The sequence below is a fragment of the Canariomyces notabilis genome (genome assembly GCF_033297395.1).
Source record: "Canariomyces notabilis strain CBS 508.74 unplaced genomic scaffold N656scaffold_21, whole genome shotgun sequence".
NCBI classification, from domain to species: Eukaryota; Fungi; Ascomycota; class Sordariomycetes; order Sordariales; family Chaetomiaceae; genus Canariomyces; species Canariomyces notabilis.
This window is the reverse complement of record NW_027041843.1, coordinates 47757-65113: the sequence shown is the minus strand read 5'-3', so window position 1 is coordinate 65113 and position 17357 is coordinate 47757. Positions and strand designations below refer to the sequence as shown.

Sequence of the window (17357 nt, the reverse complement as noted above, 5' to 3'; positions counted from 1 at the left end):
CCCGCATTGATCAGGTAGACAATGGACAGAACGGACTGGCAATGAACGAGGCTTCAGCATAGACTAAAAACAGAATCTAGTCGTCTTTTGTTGGAGTTGTTAAGGGGCATACACTACTACTAATGGGTGGGAGACTTGAAGGATTGGAGAAAAGAGGAGCTGTGGTCTGCCATGCAGCTTGAGGCCCTGGACTTGGCCACGCGGAGCGTTGTTCGCGCTTCGGAGCTGCTGGTATTCGTCCCATACCGTGCAGTAGTCCTAGGCAAGGGTGATGTAGTCGTCCAAGAGCTTCTACAATGGCCGGATGAGCTGGGCAAGGGGCCGGCGTAGCGATACGATCCATCTTGGTGGTCAATGGTCATGGTGTGTTACGGGATCTCCGTGCCAGAATACGGTACGGAGGTTCCGGGGCACATGACCCACACGTACGTGGTATAAGGGCCTCCATCTCGTGAGACTTGGAGTATCTTAGCCATCATGTTCGATATCTAACAACGATGGCTTGTCGTCTTTGCTCTCGAATCTCAACATTCCAAGCGCACTCGTAGCGAGCAATAGGAACCGTGTGGCAGTCGCTAACCTGCAAGGGTCTCCAGTCTGTGGTGTCTAGAAGCCGCAGGTTGCTGTTTCCCAATGAAACCCACCACCCACCAAAATGATAACCACGACAGGAAGGCACGGCCCCGAGAGGAGCCTGCCATGCCACCGGATCACTCAAGAAGTGTTTTGAGGAGTCCGACAGTCAGCCATACCTCCGCGTCAAGGTCCACCCGTCAAGATGGGCAAACCTCGCGACTCCAAGAGACTCTCGGGCAGTGGCAGCGAGCCAGCTGTACGCAAGAAGGCCAAGCTTACACTCGACACAGACAATTATGGGTCTCGACCCTCTAGTGACCACGAAGCTGGCCATGATACCTTAGTAAGTCGAAGAGACTCTTGGCTGGGGATGGCATTAGCTCACAACAAACACCGAAACAGATGAACATGACGTGCCCTGCAGCCCCAAGCACCGGCGGGGATATCGATGAGGCTAGCATTGGGTATATAATCCAAGTCCCCCTTCCTACTTCCCACCCGCCACGGGTAGCAAAGTGGTAGCAGGATGCAGTACTTCCTCCCAAACTCGATGGAGGTCCCCTGTTCGATCCTCAGAATCAAGCAGGTCAGAGATGGGGTATCGGTTCAAACATGGGGTTTGGTACGTTCGGCTTTTCTCTCATCGCTAATCACCCGGACAAGCCTATCTCTGTTCGACGGAGCGGAAGCCCTAGACTTCTGGAAGAACGTGAACCCTAACAGCGCGACATGGAGGGAGAAGAAAGAGATCGAAGAAAGGGGGAAGGAGGCCAAGAAAAAGAACAAGGACAACGATACGCTGACCCTCAAATTCGAGAAGAAGCTTCTGGACCTCATGAAGGCAGCTTTCGCGACCAAGAAGAAACTCAAGTTCCTTGAAGACCTTGGCGCTTGGAACGGAAAGATCCTTTTCCCATTGACCCGATACGAGCCTGAAGATGAGTCTGCTTTTGTGGGTTGAAAACTAACGCCCTTTCCACACAGTCAAAGAGCTACTGCACGCTTCGTTATGCTCTATACCGCCTGCTCGCACAAGGCTGGAGAAGATACCAAGGAATGTCAGCAGCAGGGCAGCTCCGACGAAAATGGTGATCACCATGAGGTCCAACGTCCTTCTGGACGCTGTCGTCACCCTTCTGGTGTCGTTAGTCTCGGTCATTTGGTCGGTTAGAGAGGCAGTGTCACCGTGGTCGCGGAGGAGTGGGGTTTGGGCGACTGGGCTCGGGTGGGATTGGAGAGGGCCGGGGTGTTTGCGGACTTTGAAGGAAGTCCAAAGACGAGTATCTCAAGCTCAGGAGGGATGATGAATCAGTCTCTCGACCCCAGCAGTGATGCCAAATTGCGGCGCAAATTAAAGGATCGTATCAGGCTATGGCTCGAGGATTATGTAGTGTTCTGGAGCCTGGAGACACCACATGGCCTACGATATGAAGGAGGCGGGGGGAGAACCGGACACTGGATTCGACTATGAGAATATGCCTCATCCGGCTTTCAAGTGGTGAGGATATCGGACATGCCCAGACCAATCGAGGCGAAACTTAGTGCTGTATATAAGCAACGTGCTGAAGATGGGATATTTTAGGTAGGCAAGAGATCGCCGAGGAGCTGTGGATGGGACTCAGATAACGAAAGTTCATGGGACTGCTATGACTCGCCCGGGCTTTAAAAACCATCCATAACATCCCAAAGTACCTTGCATATCCATTCTCTAAGGAACCACTTACCCAGAAAGCAATCTGTAAACTGTGAAGCCATCAGAATCCCCGCCCGCCCTTAGTTTTGCAGTGCTCGATCAATTCCAAATTGCGTCGCTGTCCACCAACTGCTTACCCGGTTCCGGGCTGTAGTAACCACCACCCCGAGGCCATTTTCTCTTCCTTCTCCCATGTTGTTGTTCCATAGTAGTAGTAGGCGACGTCACCCAGCCTATAGGGGGCGATGTGGGACTGTAGTAATAGCCGGGGCTGTCCTCTGAGGACGCCGCCATCATGAACGAGGAGGAAGCCGTGTGGGGCGTGGAGGCGGCGTTCAAGTCGTATGATGGTCCGCGCTGGTGGACGGGGTTGTTCTTTGGCGATATGAGCGGGGGATCGGTGGTACTTGTGGTAGCGCGGTAGGGTGCTGGGTGAGCAGGTAGTCCCCCTGGTCCTGCTCCGGATCCGGGCCCCGACGGAAAGCGCGTAGAAGGTGATGGGTGTGGGTTTGATATGGCCCACTTGGTGACGGGGTAGCTTGGTTTGCGGCGGTGCCAGCGACGCCGCAAGGGGAGTTCACTGCCAGCAGCAGTGGTAGTAGTGCTATTTGGCCGGCGTCTGGATGAGGTCAGGGGAGATGTTGCCCGCCAAACGGTAATGCCAAAAACGCGGCCAACCGGGAGGACTGTTAGAATGATGGCGGCCACGAGAACGAGGGCGTCATCGAGTAGGAAGGAAGTTAGCTGCGACGTGGCTAGGGGGGTCGTGACGCTGGCAAAGGCCGCAATGCGGATTGCTGTTCGGAGGAGAAGGAGCGCCGCCACAACCTGGACATCTTTTGCCGGTGTCAGTATTGCAAGGCTTTGCTAGGGTAAACATCCTCAGAGCCGACTCACTGATCATGTAGTATCGGAACCGCCGCGATGAATACACGGCGAAGAATCTGTTATCGAGGATGTAGCGGCGATGGGAGAGCTTCCTCTGAAAGTAGCGGTATGCTCCCAAGAATGCAGCAAGACCGGCGGCTTGGAACGCAAGTCCCGTCAGGAGAATCCTCATTCCTCGCTCAAGCTGACCGCCGTGTCAGCAAGACAGTCAAAGTTGGGGTGCTACTGGGGACATCAGACTTCAACAACATTGTCAGCTCTGGAAGCAAGGCCTATTCCAGCCGATTGGAAAACCAGGGTGAAAATGTCGAGCACCAAGAAGAGCAGGTTGACATAAAATGGGTTCGAGACCAGTTGAAAGTCGTGCCCATAGATGACCATAACATGCGGCAGCGACAGGAAAATGGCTGAGGCGAGCAGTGTGACGCTCCAATGCGTGCCCAACATGTATAGGGCAGGATAGGCGTGGCTAACCGGAATGTTGCCCAGCATGAACTTGGCTACATGGCCGACCAAACGGAAAACAAGCGCGGCCGTGATCAAGGAGGTGTATAAAGAGGTCCTGTAGCGAAATAATGAGTAGAGGTTAGGGGGTATCAAAGCAGCAAATGCAGCCATCATGAAGGCATTGCCGGCGGGTGATGATCGATAAGACAGAGGGTTCTCCCAGACGGGGCAGGCTCCTCGGACGCATTCTCCTGGAGGATCCATGTTGCTGACCGAGATGCCACCACCTTCGGTGTTGAACCGTTATGGTGAAAGAAAGCCTGCCCTGAGCAGGACAATGGGATAGATAGTAGAAGAGGAGATCAATTCGACAGCAACACGGGTCCCTAGGTAGGGAGGGAGAACAAGGATATCAACCCCCTCATCCTGGCCCAAGCATCCAACGCGTCTGTCATTCTTGCGAGCCCGGGAGTTTGGGACCGGCGCCTCAGCGCGCTTAAACTGGTAGCACAATGCAAGCCGGCACTCCTGCTGCCGGTTCTCAGCCAAGTCTTATCTGTAATCAGCACCTCTTCGTGCTTGAAGCACAGTGTGAGTCGCGGAAGAGACTCCAAGGTAAGTAGTAGCAGCAGTCGAGCCACAGTCACAGGTGCTGTCCTCCTGACTGATCTTGCCGTATTGTGTTGTACCTACCTACTCTCCATTATCAGCTACCGTGCCTATCAGTGTATGAAGACTGGATCGTGGACGGACCGATCGGCCGTGAGCCCTATGTAAGCTTGTACGTGGCACTTGAGAGAACTGCCGTTCCTCTCTGTGTAGGCATCTTGCCCTTGGCTCAAATTCCCAACGCCCACGAAGAGAGCAGTGCAATACATACCCTCTGGTAGAATTGTCTCCTTCAGTCTAGATCCTAGGTGGCTTGAGCACACCGTCGGCGCAACCGACGTAGTCGGTAGTTGGTGGTCGGTGGTTACACAGAGAGCATTCTTCTGCCAGGACTCAACGCCCTACGCCACCAATTTCCTCGATTGGCTACAGGCGGTCTCGCCGATGTTTGTCGATGTGCTTTTGGCGGTTGTTTCTCCAATAAGCGCATGTGTAAAAACACCACCTACCATGATGGCGAAGCATCTTCTCAGGCCGTATGCATCGTTGGTGCTAAAAGTCTACTGCATTGTTGTGGCCGACCACCATCGACTGCAACGTTAAGGTATGCTTCTTGTAGAACGAACAGTGGGGACTCGGAGCAACGCAAAGCCGAAGCGGCCATCTTGATGCAGGCAGCATGGGGTGGATAGTGCAAAAAGTATATATAAACTGTATTCCATACGGTGAACGAAGCAGGAAATCCTTGAAAGCATCAGCATCATCACTCCCATTGAACCAACATGCATTTTCACTGAAATTCATCCGCATTCAACCGTCGAATCTCGATCTCAGATTCAAGACAAGGCGGAGAACGGTGAGAAAAGAGCGAGAGGATAAAACAGAATATAACAGAAAGGAAACGTGACCTCACTTCCAACCTAAACTCGGCCGCAAGCTGCCTTTTGTAGCATTGGGATCAAGCAGATGAGAGCAGGCCTGGCCGCGTGCCGGTCCCAATCATGGCGCTCTCAATGTCGATATTTCTCCGCAGCTGCACGTCTTCTAAGCCATCAAGAGCCAACAGACGCGCGGATCAAGGGTCTAGGCAAGGAAATCGCCGATGAATATGCCCGCCTCAGGGACCGATATGGTAAGTGCACGCTGCCACAAGCGCTCAATGATGGCTTCTTGACTGACACGCCACAAGCTACACCAAAACATCCCGTCGTGCTTGCTCACGGCTTGCTGGGCTTCGCCGAGCTGAAGTTGGCTGGCTCCTTGCTGCCCAGTATACACTATTGGAGGGGCATCAAGGAGGCACTCAGCGGTAACCATGCTGAAGTCATAACGGCCTCGGTGCCCCCGAGCGGTTCCATCGAGCACAGGGCGGCCAAGCTCGCCGAGGACATCTCAGCCCAGGCACAGGGCAAGAGCGTCAACATCATCGCCCACAGCATGGGCGGGCTCGACGCGCGCTACATGATTTCTCAGCTCCACCCCAAAGGCGTCGACGTCAAGTCGCTGGTCACGGTCGGCACGCCGCACCATGGCAGTCCCTTCGCAGACTACATCATCGACCGGATAGGCCCGCTGTACCTGCCGCGCCTGTACCATCTCTGGGAGCGGGCGACTGGCTGGGAGCCTTCCGCTTTTGCCCAGCTCACAACGAGATACATGGCCGAGGAGTTCAACCCCCGGACGCCCGATGACCCGGCCGTCCGATACTTTTCGTATGGCGCCATGGTCATGCACCGCCCGCCGCTGCTGAGCCCGTTCCGTTACTCGCACCGCGTCATTGAGCGGGTTGAGGGCCCCAATGATGGGCTCGTCAGCGTCACAAGCAGCCAATGGGGCACCTACAAGGGCACGCTGCTCGGTGTTAACCATCTGGACTTGATCAATTGGAGCAACAGGCTTCGCTTTACCACGCAGAAGTTGATGGGGCACCCTCCCTCGTAAGTCATGTCTGATCCCGCTGTCGTCGTTCTTGTCATGCACTGCTAACGTTCCCTCTGTAGGTTCAACGCGGTTGCCTTTTATCTTGATATCGGCGATATGCTTGCGAAAGAAGGGCTCTAGGCCAACGTCGGCATCTTCGGTCATGGCCCTACTCATCTGCGACCAATTAGTTCCACTCTCTGCCCAGGAGTTGGGAATGATATCTTCGCTTATCGTTGTCCGCTTCAGCGGCCGCTTAGTTGATGGCCGCCGATGTTCCGAAACGAGTATCGTAAGGATCACAAGGTCGTAGGTCAATATACCACCGTATACCCTCCCGCTTCTGGTGATCATGCTGACAAGCAAACAGGCACTGGGGACACATCTCCCGCATCTACCCGCGCCACGGGGCTGCTTCACACAATCTGCTGTGCACACACCTTTGGAATGCGCGTTGCCTCACGTGGCTGGAGTGTCAAATACTCGCTTCTAACATTATGAGCTGTGCACCCAGGGAGCCGTCCCCATCCATTTTGTGAGCGGTGTCAAAATCTGCTTGTGCTGCGATGCCCACGGAACCATGGGATCCACACATTGAGTCTTAAGACCGCTCTTCCAACATCAACGCAACGTTTCGTCACGAGAGCCTACTCCGCTGGGATGGCTGCCTGTCATTCTGTATTGTCGTTGGATTACGGGTATTGGAACGGGTGCGGAGTTGGCATGCGCACATGCGGAGTTGATGTCCGGTCTGTGTGTCCCTTGGGCGGCGATCTGCGCCGCAGCCGGCAGTTGGAGCGCTCATTCCGGGCCATCGGCAGGGTGGGGTGGCATTGATTTATGGCGGATTTCCCCCAACGTTGCATCATCGAGGGGTTTTGCAAGACCTGGGAGCTTTTCTCAAATACACAGAAACAAGGGCTTTCAATTGCTGGAGCGCCTTCCTGTTGTAGCATTCTTGTAATCATAGGTAGGGTCGATTTGGCCGACATCTTGGTGTACATACAACACCATGTAGCATTGGAGGTGGAATCCAGTGCCAGGCGGCTTGAGAGGCCCAATCCAGCATTCTTTAGCACCTCCCTGTACTGCACATACCTTACCTGCGGTGCTTAGGTCTCTGGTGAATTACCATGTCGTGGAGTTAGTAGAAAGCACCGTGGAGGAGTCGAGCATTATGGATTCAGGGGCGTTGGGAGTACCATAGTATATAGTATAGTTCAAGCGGTTGAGTATTCTCGGCATGGACAGGCGATGGAACTAGCATGAGCTGGTTCAATGAAGAGAAGTCTCTTGAAAAATTGGCTTGGTGACAAGAGTTTGGTGGACGGATGACCCAAGCTGCCCCTGCCAGTGCGGCGGATCCGCCAGTGCGGGGAACTTGGCGATTGCCCTAGGCAGGTGATCTCTCGATCGGGCGATCATCACGCGCTTTTCCTTTTTAGGGCTAGGCGCCCGTTCCCCACAGCTTGATCGCAACCCCTGCAGCCCTGTCTCCAACCAACTTCAACGTTATCAAATTCAGTGCACAGAGATCGCGGTAAGGTACGCGGTGAGACGCGAACAACACGAATTCTGTAGGCTCTGGACTGTTCTCCCAAGTTGCCCTATTCCACGCCTTCAGGTTCATCTGAAATCCAACTTATCTATGGAAAAGTTTACATAGCAGTCGTCGGACGGAGAGAAGTTCTTGTCAGGTACTGATGGTCCCTCTGAAAGAGCAATGACGATGGAGATTCCGATCCTTCGCTCAAACCGTCGCTTTTCGCTCCCCGACGAGCCGGATACGAGTGTTCCTTGTGCCGTCGGTCTAGTATGCGGGCTGAACGTTACCTTGGCATACGTTGAGCCTTGGCATGGTTGCCTGCAACACCGCAGCCGTCCCTCGTCCCACAACAATGAGGAATCCCCGCCTAGGTGGTTCTCATGACATACCTCTCTACAATGCTGGAGAAAATACATGGCTCTTCCCTACCTCAACACGTCGGAGGGGATTGAGCAGTTCGAGATTCCTGCTGTAACTGCATCTCGCAGGGTATCTTACCTCCTACTCCCATCACCTTCCTAGTACGTTGAGCTTGTGGGTGACCTTTCATACCCTTGAGCCGCTGACTTGAAGGTCCATTCGACTCTTGCGTCGCCTCTGTGTTACAGTGACTGCTTCACCCCTCGTCTGATCTCGTTGTGCTTGTGATGCCTTCCGTTCAAGATGCCGCTGTCCGTGTATGTACAAAACCCGTCTTCCCTCTCTGACGTGCCTCTGCACTCATCCCAACCCTCGCAGTGTATGCGGACCTAGTCAACAACTGTGGTCTGTCCTGGAGTTCTTGGGCCTCTCAACTGCATCAATATTGGACCGTGGTCACCCTATCTCACCCCAGGGCCCGCACATCTTCTGCCTGCCCTACATATCATATTGTACAGGAGCCATGAAGCTCACCCAGCTAACTGCCGCTCTGACGGCCATTGTACACGCCAGCCGCGGTGGTGCTGATCCAACCTTTGTACCGACAAGACCGCCTGCAGTGCCTTTGGCTGTAAGATCGCCCTACCTGAATGCCTGGCTCCAGTGTAGCCCAACGTGCATTCTACCCGGCTCCTGGCCACGATTTTGGACGTGAGATTTTCGCGCCCTGCTCATCATAGTCTATGAGAACAACTACTGACCGTGAAGCAGGACACAGGTCCAGGGCTGGCAAGGATACGTATCAGTGGATGGAACGACATACAACTGGATGGGAGGCCACCAGGGCCCAGGGCCCGTCAACCAGGTGTCGCTGGAGTATACATCCACCAAAAGCATCTTCACTTTCGATGTTGAGGGAAAGATTACAATGACGGTCACCTTCCTGTCCCCTGTCTACCCCGACGACATGGCGAGGCAGTCGTTGCAGTTTTCTTATGTTTCGGTCAAGGCTAGGTCCTCAGATGGGGCGTCACACAAGGTTTCCATCTACATGGACGTAAGTGGAGGTAAGCTACCCGTTTCCCTCACAACACCTTCCACAGTAGGGGCCCTTGCCCCCCTGACTGACGAATGTCCACAGAATGGGCTAGCGGGGATGTCTCACAAGTTGTCCGGTGGGACAGTTCTACGTCCGACGATATCCGTATGCACAAGTTCTCCCGGGTAAATCAGCAGGAGTTTGCCGAGTCTGGTGAGATTGCCAGCTGGGGGAATTGGTACCTTTCAACTCGATCCGACAGCGGCGTAAGTACTTTCTTCTGTAATAAGCGGCCGATTAAGGAGGCGTAAGAAAATTGACAATGACATGGACAGTTGACCTGGCAGATCGGTGCCGACACGACGGTACGCGACCAGTTTGTGAAGATGAAAAATCTTACCAACACGATGGAGTCGAACTTCCGACCGGTGAGAGAACAATGGTAAGTCAAACCCAAGAACTGCTCAGTATAAGCAGAGCTGGAGTTGATCGCGTAAACCCAGGCCTGTGCTTGCATTCTCGCACGATCTGGGGGATGTTGATGAAGAGGAAGTCGAACGGCTCTTCACCCACGGCCTCATGCAGGACCGCGTCATCAATTTCGCTGGCCTGAGCGGCCAGTTGGAACCTGTTCCCGGGTTATGGACGTCCTTCTACCCCGACCAAATCACAGCAGTGGTCGATTTCTATAACGACTACCAGCACGCCAGCGAGGTGTCCTCTGCGCTAGACCGACAAATCCAGGCCGATTCTGAGGCTGCCGCTGGGAAGGACTATGCCATTGTCACGACGCTTGCCGTCCGCCAGACGTTTGGCGCTCTTCAGTATGCCGGAACCTCGTCGAAGCCCTATATCTTCCTCAAGGAGATCAGTTCAAACAGCGACATCCAGACCGTTGACGTAATCTTCCCTGCGTATCCAATCGTCCTGTATCTCAATGCAACTCTGGGTAGATATCTGCTGGACCCTCTGTTCGAGAACCAGGAGAGCGGAGCGTATCCGAATGCCTGGGCCATCCATGACCTGGGCACGTTCCCGGTGGCCAGGGGCTATCCGGCGGGAAATGACGAGCCGATGCCATTGGAGGAGTGTGTAAGTTTGTTCCAGTTCTTGGCCGTGTAAGAAGCCGTTCCAGTAACAGCTGACGGGTGGAAAAATAGGGAAACATGATTATCATGTCACTTGCCTACGCTCAACGTACTGGCGACACTGGCTACCTCTCCGCCCATTACCTCAAGCTGTCTCAATGGGCCGAGTTTTTAGTGAACGACTCTTTAATTCCTGCACACCAGTTATCCACTGATGATTTCGCAGGGCCACTTGCGTAAGTTGTCGTTTTCTTCCTGTCTTCTAGCATCCCCAGGTTGTGCTGACGGTGCCCCTGCAGCAACCAGACGAACCTGGCCATCAAGGGCATCATTGGGCTAAAAGCCATGTCTCAGATCGCTCAGCTCACAAATAACGACGATCGGTTTGGCGCTATAGCTGAGGACTACCTCGTAAAATGGCAGACATTAGGCATCAACTCGGAAGCCAACCCGCCACACACGACCCTGAGCTACGGGAATGGCAGCAGTCACGGTGAGTAACCCCTGCTTCCCCTTTTCACCCCCAACCAGCAGAGGATGAAAACCCAAAAGCTGATTCTCTGTAAAAAGGCCTCCTATACAACATCTACGCCGACAAGCTGTTGGGTCTCAACTTTATCCCGCAGTCCGTCTACGACATGCAAAGCGCCTTCTACCCGACCGTGGCCGAGGAGCACGCCGTGCCGCTTGACACAAGGCATAACTGGGCTAAGTCGGACTGGGAAATGTTTGCTGCCGCCGTGGCGAGCACCGAGACGCGCGACATGTTCATAAGCAAGCTCGCCAACTGGGTCGGCGTCACGTCAACCAACCGGCCCATGACCGACCTATTCGACTCTGTCACGGGCGGGTATCCCTCGGACGGGCCGACGTTTGTCGCACGACCGGTCATGGGCGGCATGTTCGCTTTATTAGCTTTGCCTAGGTAGTGTTGGGGTCTATGCGAGTGTTGGTTTGGGCTGGCTGGTTCTCTCCAAGATGGAGCCAAGTCAGGGGATTCCACGACTGTATGAATCAGTATGATGATGGATATTAGGGCTTTGTAGCTTCGGCCTTTCGGGTGGGAGCCAAGTGCAATTGGGTTGGTGATATTGTGTGATGAGGCTTCTTTCCTCGTGACGAGACAGCTGCAAGCGACCGATCTGGTGATTTGATCCGGACGGGCCAGGACACAAGGATGTCACTGCGACTCAATATATCCGTGCCACCATAAGTGTTCTTGAGCGTTCGATATGCATGGCAAGACATGGAAGCGGGAAAAGAGACAGGAGAGGGGAAAGAGGTGACACAGCATGATGTATACTACACTGCCGTCTTGGAAAACCAGGATACCAACCATCGCTATCTTCGATGGTCTGAATCGAGTGGTTCGATCGAGACTCGGTGAAGAACGCACAGCGTTGCATATGGCTAGTGCCGGCTGTTGCATTCCCCACTATTGTAGGCCTGGGACAGCGCAATGATCACTGAACGACCAAAGAGCTGGTGACTCTTACTGTAATCTCGGGTATATCAGTAACACCATAGCATGGATCTACCTAACAACCGCATGAATTTCGTCGCCTGGCAAAACATCCACAAGACAACATCAACATTGCTAGATACTGTTATATAATCGTCTGTGGGTGGGAAACGACCGCCCACTGAGCCAAAGTGTTTCCGTCTCAAATAGCTCCGTTTTCGGTCTGGTCCGAACGCAGAGTCATCGCGAAATTGCTAGCAGCTGTCTCCCCTACACGGCCTGTTACAACCCTTTGCCGTTAGCCGAAAACGACTGCGCAGGCCCTCGAGCAAAAGATTCCACCCAACTGCAGTAACGACAAGCTTAACCCCACCTCCCTCCCACCTGCGACACCATCACCGAGATCTATTCCACTTTCACACCCCTCTCGAAACACCGGTCTTGCGCCCGCCTTTTGCTGCATCAAGGAAGAGGAAGAGCAGCACGACGTGCTGTTTCTCCAAGGCGCTGGCAATTAGGAAGCGCCAAATTCCCCCACAACCACCTTGATTCGCCATCACGATTTACAACTCGGAGTGGCCCGATTGGCAGTCGATCAGTGAACCATCGTGAACAACTCCCGAAACCTAAACGCTGCAACCATGAACCCTCACCAGGCGAAGAAGATCGACGTCAAGGTAGGTTCTTTTGTCTTCGGTTGTCTCTAATCAGATATAGATTTTATCATTTTTTGTTGCGCGAGAAAAAAAAAAAAAAAAAAAGGACTGATCATTTCTCATGAATCCCTCGCTAACACACCATGTCCAACCCCACAGTCTCTCTCCCCGGAGGAGCAGCGGCTCTTCCGGTTGTACGGCAAGCTGCCCACCCGGAGCGACCATTTCGCCAAGCACCTCAAGGAGCGCAAGTATTTCGACAGCGGCGACTATGCCATGAGCAAGGCGGGCAAGGGCGACAGCGTCGACACGGGCGCCGTGGGCAGCCAGCATCCGCTGCCCGAGAACATCCCGCACCTGTCGACCCCCGTCAGTGGGCCCAACGGCATCGGAAGTCTGCTGCACCCTCACATCCACCACCAGCACCACCCGCACATGCAGGCCGGCAGCCCCGTCAAGGAGAGCAGCTTCCTGCACCGCGAAACGAGCGCCGAGGACGTCGAGGCTGCCGCTGAAGAAAAGAAGGAGCAACAGCAACAGCAACAGCAGCCGGCAGATCCGCAACAGGATCTCCCCATCCGAGGGTGAAGCTGTGTGCTTTTCTGCGAGTCGCCGGCGTGGTGCCGGGGTTTCTATCTCGCCGCTGCGCCTTTACTCAGATAGCCACCAAAGCTGTGTCTACGCGTTGCTGATATTTGCCTGGAGTTTTACCCGGCAGGACAAGGTACTCCAAGATTTACGAGACTACGAAAAGAACCTGCGGGCGTTTTGGTTGGTTGGGTTTACCGGATGGAGATGACAAAGGGAGATAACGGGCTGGGACAGTGTTCTTGTTTTGTTGTATTTATTTGGTCCTTGGCAATGGCCGTCCTGATCGTCCTGATTTCCTGAAACAACCCCCTTTCTTTCCCCAGCTTGCAGCACGATTCCCACATTATCCTACGGTCGGTTGATGGGGCAGCAGGGAGATTGAGCAACCGGTCTGCAGAAGGGTTATGCGAGCAGTGAATTACGAGGAAACGGAAGAGATTGAGGTCATGCGAGCAGAACACTCGGGTTGAGGTCTTTTGCTATCTGTACTACTGCAGCTTCTCTGCATTTGCAGCAGGCAAATGGATCATTTTCTGGGCAAAGTGGTGCCGTGCTATAGTCAACGAGGTTGAAGCCACCTTGACATCGCTACATGAGAGTCAACCGGCGCCCCATTTGGGCCTTCAAACGGCAATTGATCACATCCCGGGAGCTACCATTAGTCCACCTTCCGGTGTCGGACTGCTGGTAAGCCCCATGCTCGGATCAGCGTTGCCGTTAGCCACTCCTGAGTGCCCAACCTGCCTTGCGATGCGCGACCCGCTTGGGCATCGATAATGCTTCTTTGCAAGCATCAGCAATGTATCCACCCCATCAAAGCGCAAGAGCCTTTTGCGCCATTGCTAGCACACCCTCGAACGTCTTGTTCCCCCCAATGAACCCCGAGGCATGCACAAAGACGGAGCCGCTCACGCCCGATATCCCATCCAAATCCTCGTCCCGGAACCCCCTCCATGCCTCAGGTAGCGGTTTCCGGCTCTCAAACGAATCCTTGGCGACCGGAACGCACTGAATCCTCCACTTTGCGTCTGGCGTAGGTTTCTCCGGGTACAGCACGTAGAGCACCTTCTTACCGGAGTCGGGCTGCTGCTCCTCAAGGTTGTAGAGGTGATCCTTCCAAGGCGCCGACTGACCCTTGAGCACCATGATGCGACCCTCACCGTCGTAGTCACTCCGCGCGGCAAAGGCCTCGGCAACCACCTCGCGCGCGGGCAGCCAGGCGCGGACGTAGTAGTCGAGCTCGCGGTCAAACTCCTCGCCGATGCGTGTGCTAGCCAGCTCGAAGCGGGCATCCTCAGCCGCCTGCGCCGCGGCCGGGTCCTCGGGGACCGGATCGTTCCAGTTGGGGTTTAGCCGGCCGACCATGGCGCCGAGGGTGAAGCCGCCGTCCGAGAAGCGCTTCTGTAACCCCGCGGCGGCGAGCAGGGTCGGATCGTAGACGCTCACACCGTTGTCGTGCGCGTCGAGCGCCTCGATGAAGCTCTCGTACACCTTGCGCCACACCAGCCCGACGGACTCGTTGTCCTCGTCAGCGGCTAAGCCCAGGCGCCGTGCGATGATTTCCCGGCCAAAGTGCAGGTACACCAGCCCAGCGCTGCTCAGCTTGGTCGGCCGGCCCGGGAAGGAAGTCCCGAAGCTGCGCTGGTGGTGGTCGTACCGGTTGCGGGACGGGTCGTACTCGCCGCCCACGTCCACCACGGTGTGGCAGGCCTCGAGCCGGGCGGGGTCCCGCGTGCGCACGAGCTGCGCGCCTGAGTAAGTGGGTACGTGCTGCCGCAGCATGTAGACGGCCAGCGCCTCGTCGGCGTGGAAGTGCCCGTTGTGCGTGCCGATGGCTAGGGGGCTGCCATTGTCTGTTTTGAGGCGCTTCGCTGCGTTCTCGGCCATTCTGAGGGCGAGCGAACGGAGCATGCGACGGTTTTGGTGGTTGGTGTGTTGTATGTAGGTGTTGACGGCTGGTTTTGGGAGAACTGTATTTTCGAGTCCCTGGGATGTTGAATTGTGTAAAAGCTGCAGTAGAATTGTAAGCTAAGAATAACTTGAAGTTGAGAAGGGGTGTAATATACGGTATTGAAGAATCAATATCAGTAACGCCAAGAGATGGCCGAGTCACGAAAGGCGCTAGGCTATGGAGCTTAACTTATATGAACTGTGTCAACTGCCTAAGCAACGGCTGGTTGTGGTAGCTTCTGCGATTGCTCCAGTTTGGCTGCACAGTCATTTTAGCAACTCCGATGACCACTCTGGGCGGATACCTCGTAGGTATTTAACTACGCTGTAATTACGTATTTAGAAAAGCACCTCCCTTCCAGTTTGTGCATCTCATCCTCATCGTCGGGGACAGGGGTCACCGGCTGCCGACACGCGCCATCCAACACGCCTTGAAATCAGCTGCAGCTTCAGCCTTTTGTCCTCAACCCTGCTCATCCTCACCCGGGACACACTCGCAACTGCGGCCCAAAAAGTCAACCCCAGCCACAAGCCCTTGACATCGCACACATCTCGATATCGAACTCTGCACCCGCCTTCAATTGGCAGACATCGACCACGCAATGGAAGTTGATGCACGCAGCAGAGTCGACATCCGAGTAAAAGCTGAAAACGATACCGGGGACGCCAGAATGGCCGACGACAAGCCCTCGTACCGGTCATGGAAAAAGAAGTATCGCAAAATGCGCATCATCTTTGACCAGAAGATGCACGAGGGCGAGGAGCTCCATAAGCTGGAGCAACAAGCCCTGGCCACTGCGCGAAGATTGGCAATACAGAATGAGTAAGTGCGGCTATCACCTGTAGCCAACTTGGCATTTCCTTCATGATAGTGCTGACAATATCCTGTAGCCGATTACTCGATCTTCTCCTCGACGTGAACAACTCCGCTCAGATCCCTCCCGAGAAGCGGATAGACCTAAGCCTAGACCCGCCCCCTGACGACGACGCGCTGCTCCTCGACATTGACGGGCGCCCCCCCGCGGAACCGGTGCCAGCCAAGTCATACCAGGAGCTTCTGCGGGAGGTGCCACATCTGCCCTTTTCCTCGGCAGCCGAGCGCTTCCCGGAGCTGCTGGCGGAGATAGAAGCAGGGCGGGACTCGCCGGCCGACCCGGCACAAGGGCAGGCCCATCCACCCTCGTTCCTCACGGCCGACGACATTGACAACTACATCTGGGAGATTGACGTGCGCTCTGCCGGTGCCGGTGCCGGCGACGAGACCTCATCAAACAACAACACCACCAGCTCCAAACCGGACCTGCTACCCACGTTGGCACCGCTCGCGCACGCCAGCGGCTCGGCCACAAGCGGCAAGGACGCCCAGCGCGACTTTGCGCTCCGCAACCCCACCTCCGTGTACAACTGGCTGCGCAAGCACGCGCCAAAGACCTTTCTGCAGGACGCCGAGCACGACAAGGACAAGGACCACCACAAAGAAGCCAAAGAGGGCAAAGACCACCACCTCCACCCGGACGACCACCCGGCCCCTTCCTCCTCCCGTCGCAGAGCGATAGCCTCTGGCGGGGCGGCAGCCAGCGAGCGCGCTTCTTCCTCCGCGAAAGGCGGGAGCGGCGCTGCTGGCGGCGGGTCGGCGCGAAGCAAGCGGGTCAGCAAAGCGGCCGCGGCCGCCGCAGCAGCTGCTGCTGAAGGGGCGTATGATGATCTCGACGATGAGCTACTCGGGTACGCAGGAGGGGTGGCGACACCGAGCACGTTGGGCGGGCCGGCTACCAAGTCGAGTGGAGGAGGAGGGAAACGCAAGCGTGTTGTCGACGACGACCCAGGGTATCGTCCCAAGGGCGGCTCCTCGCGGCCGGCGAAGAAGAAGAAAATCAAGGAAAAGGAAAAGGGTGAGGGAGGAGGTGCAGCGGAGGGCACGCCGACGGCGAAGCGGCCGAAGAAGAGCGCCGCCGCACAGCAGTCGGGAGGAGGGGATAGTGCGGCTGCCGGGGAGGGAAAGGGGTCGGTTGGTGTTTCACTGGGGCATTGATGATGAGGGCTTTTCTCTATGGGGAGAGGGGGTGCAAGTCTGGTGGTAATGGCTGATTTGGCAGCTATTGAGTTCTCACTGCAGAAAAGGTACTTAAGGCGAGATGATGAACGGCGTGTTCTTCAAAATACACGGCATCAGGGCGAGGTAATCGGCAATGGTGTACCGACGGGTATCATATTTTCTTCTCTCCAGGCCAGCGTAACTTATTTCTCGCTTCTTCTTGAGCAGCTAGAACCCGAAAAGGCGTGTATGATTATGGTGGCATTTAGGAAGGCTTTTAGGGAAATATACCAACATAGCGCGGTCAAAGTGATCGAATCAACATGGTAAGCTTCACGGTATGTTCTTGGCTGTCTTATGAACGGCACTGTATACAAGATGTACAAGGAACCCAGAATCTCAGATCTCCAACCCTAGATCTCAAGGCGTAGCGTTTGGATCAACCCAAGCAAGGAATAGCGCCCCTCCCGTGCCCAAATCAAGATGTGCGTATATAT

The 17357-nt window shown here is 55.1% G+C and overlaps 6 protein-coding genes across 6 annotated transcripts; 4 read left to right on the top strand and 2 right to left on the bottom strand.

Moving 5' to 3' along the window:
• Positions 1-2368: 2368 nt before the first annotated feature.
• Positions 2369-3868, bottom strand: N656DRAFT_800297 (uncharacterized protein; the record flags this gene model as incomplete). Its single annotated transcript, XM_064817994.1, has 3 exons — positions 2369-3105; positions 3167-3341; positions 3398-3868. 3 exons carry the CDS (start codon positions 3866-3868, stop codon positions 2369-2371), a joined length of 1383 nt encoding a protein of 460 aa, XP_064667609.1.
• A 1222-nt stretch (positions 3869-5090) lies between these two features.
• Positions 5091-6564, top strand: N656DRAFT_294279 (alpha/beta-hydrolase). Its single transcript, XM_064809156.1, has 2 exons — positions 5091-5345; positions 5403-6564. The coding sequence occupies exons 1-2, from the start codon at positions 5180-5182 to the stop codon at positions 6152-6154; spliced, it is 918 nt and encodes a 305-aa protein (XP_064667608.1). The 5' UTR covers positions 5091-5179; the 3' UTR covers positions 6155-6564.
• A 1998-nt stretch (positions 6565-8562) lies between these two features.
• N656DRAFT_800295 (DUF1793-domain-containing protein) lies at positions 8563-11095 on the top strand (the record flags this gene model as incomplete). The annotated part of the gene is made up of 8 exons (XM_064817993.1): positions 8563-8750; positions 8811-9106; positions 9181-9344; positions 9414-9520; positions 9582-10170; positions 10239-10402; positions 10466-10659; positions 10737-11095. The coding sequence occupies 8 exons, from the start codon at positions 8563-8565 to the stop codon at positions 11093-11095; spliced, it is 2061 nt and encodes a 686-aa protein (XP_064667607.1).
• A 1174-nt stretch (positions 11096-12269) lies between these two features.
• Positions 12270-12872, top strand: N656DRAFT_714477 (Endosulfine-domain-containing protein; the record flags this gene model as incomplete). Its single annotated transcript, XM_064811976.1, has 2 exons — positions 12270-12305; positions 12444-12872. 2 exons carry the CDS (start codon positions 12270-12272, stop codon positions 12870-12872), a joined length of 465 nt encoding a protein of 154 aa, XP_064667606.1.
• Positions 12873-13275: 403 nt separating this feature from the next.
• Positions 13276-14994, bottom strand: N656DRAFT_294385 (metal-dependent protein hydrolase). Its single transcript, XM_064809157.1, has 2 exons — positions 14942-14994; positions 13276-14885 (listed from the first exon to the last, which is right to left on the bottom strand). Exon 2 carries the CDS (start codon positions 14784-14786, stop codon positions 13689-13691), a length of 1098 nt encoding a protein of 365 aa, XP_064667605.1. The 5' UTR covers positions 14787-14885; positions 14942-14994; the 3' UTR covers positions 13276-13688.
• Positions 14995-15216: 222 nt separating this feature from the next.
• On the top strand, positions 15217-17174 carry N656DRAFT_757973 (uncharacterized protein). Its single transcript, XM_064813165.1, has 2 exons — positions 15217-15648; positions 15717-17174. Exons 1-2 carry the CDS (start codon positions 15428-15430, stop codon positions 16855-16857), a joined length of 1362 nt encoding a protein of 453 aa, XP_064667604.1. The 5' UTR covers positions 15217-15427; the 3' UTR covers positions 16858-17174.
• The last annotated feature ends 183 nt before the right edge of the window (positions 17175-17357 follow it).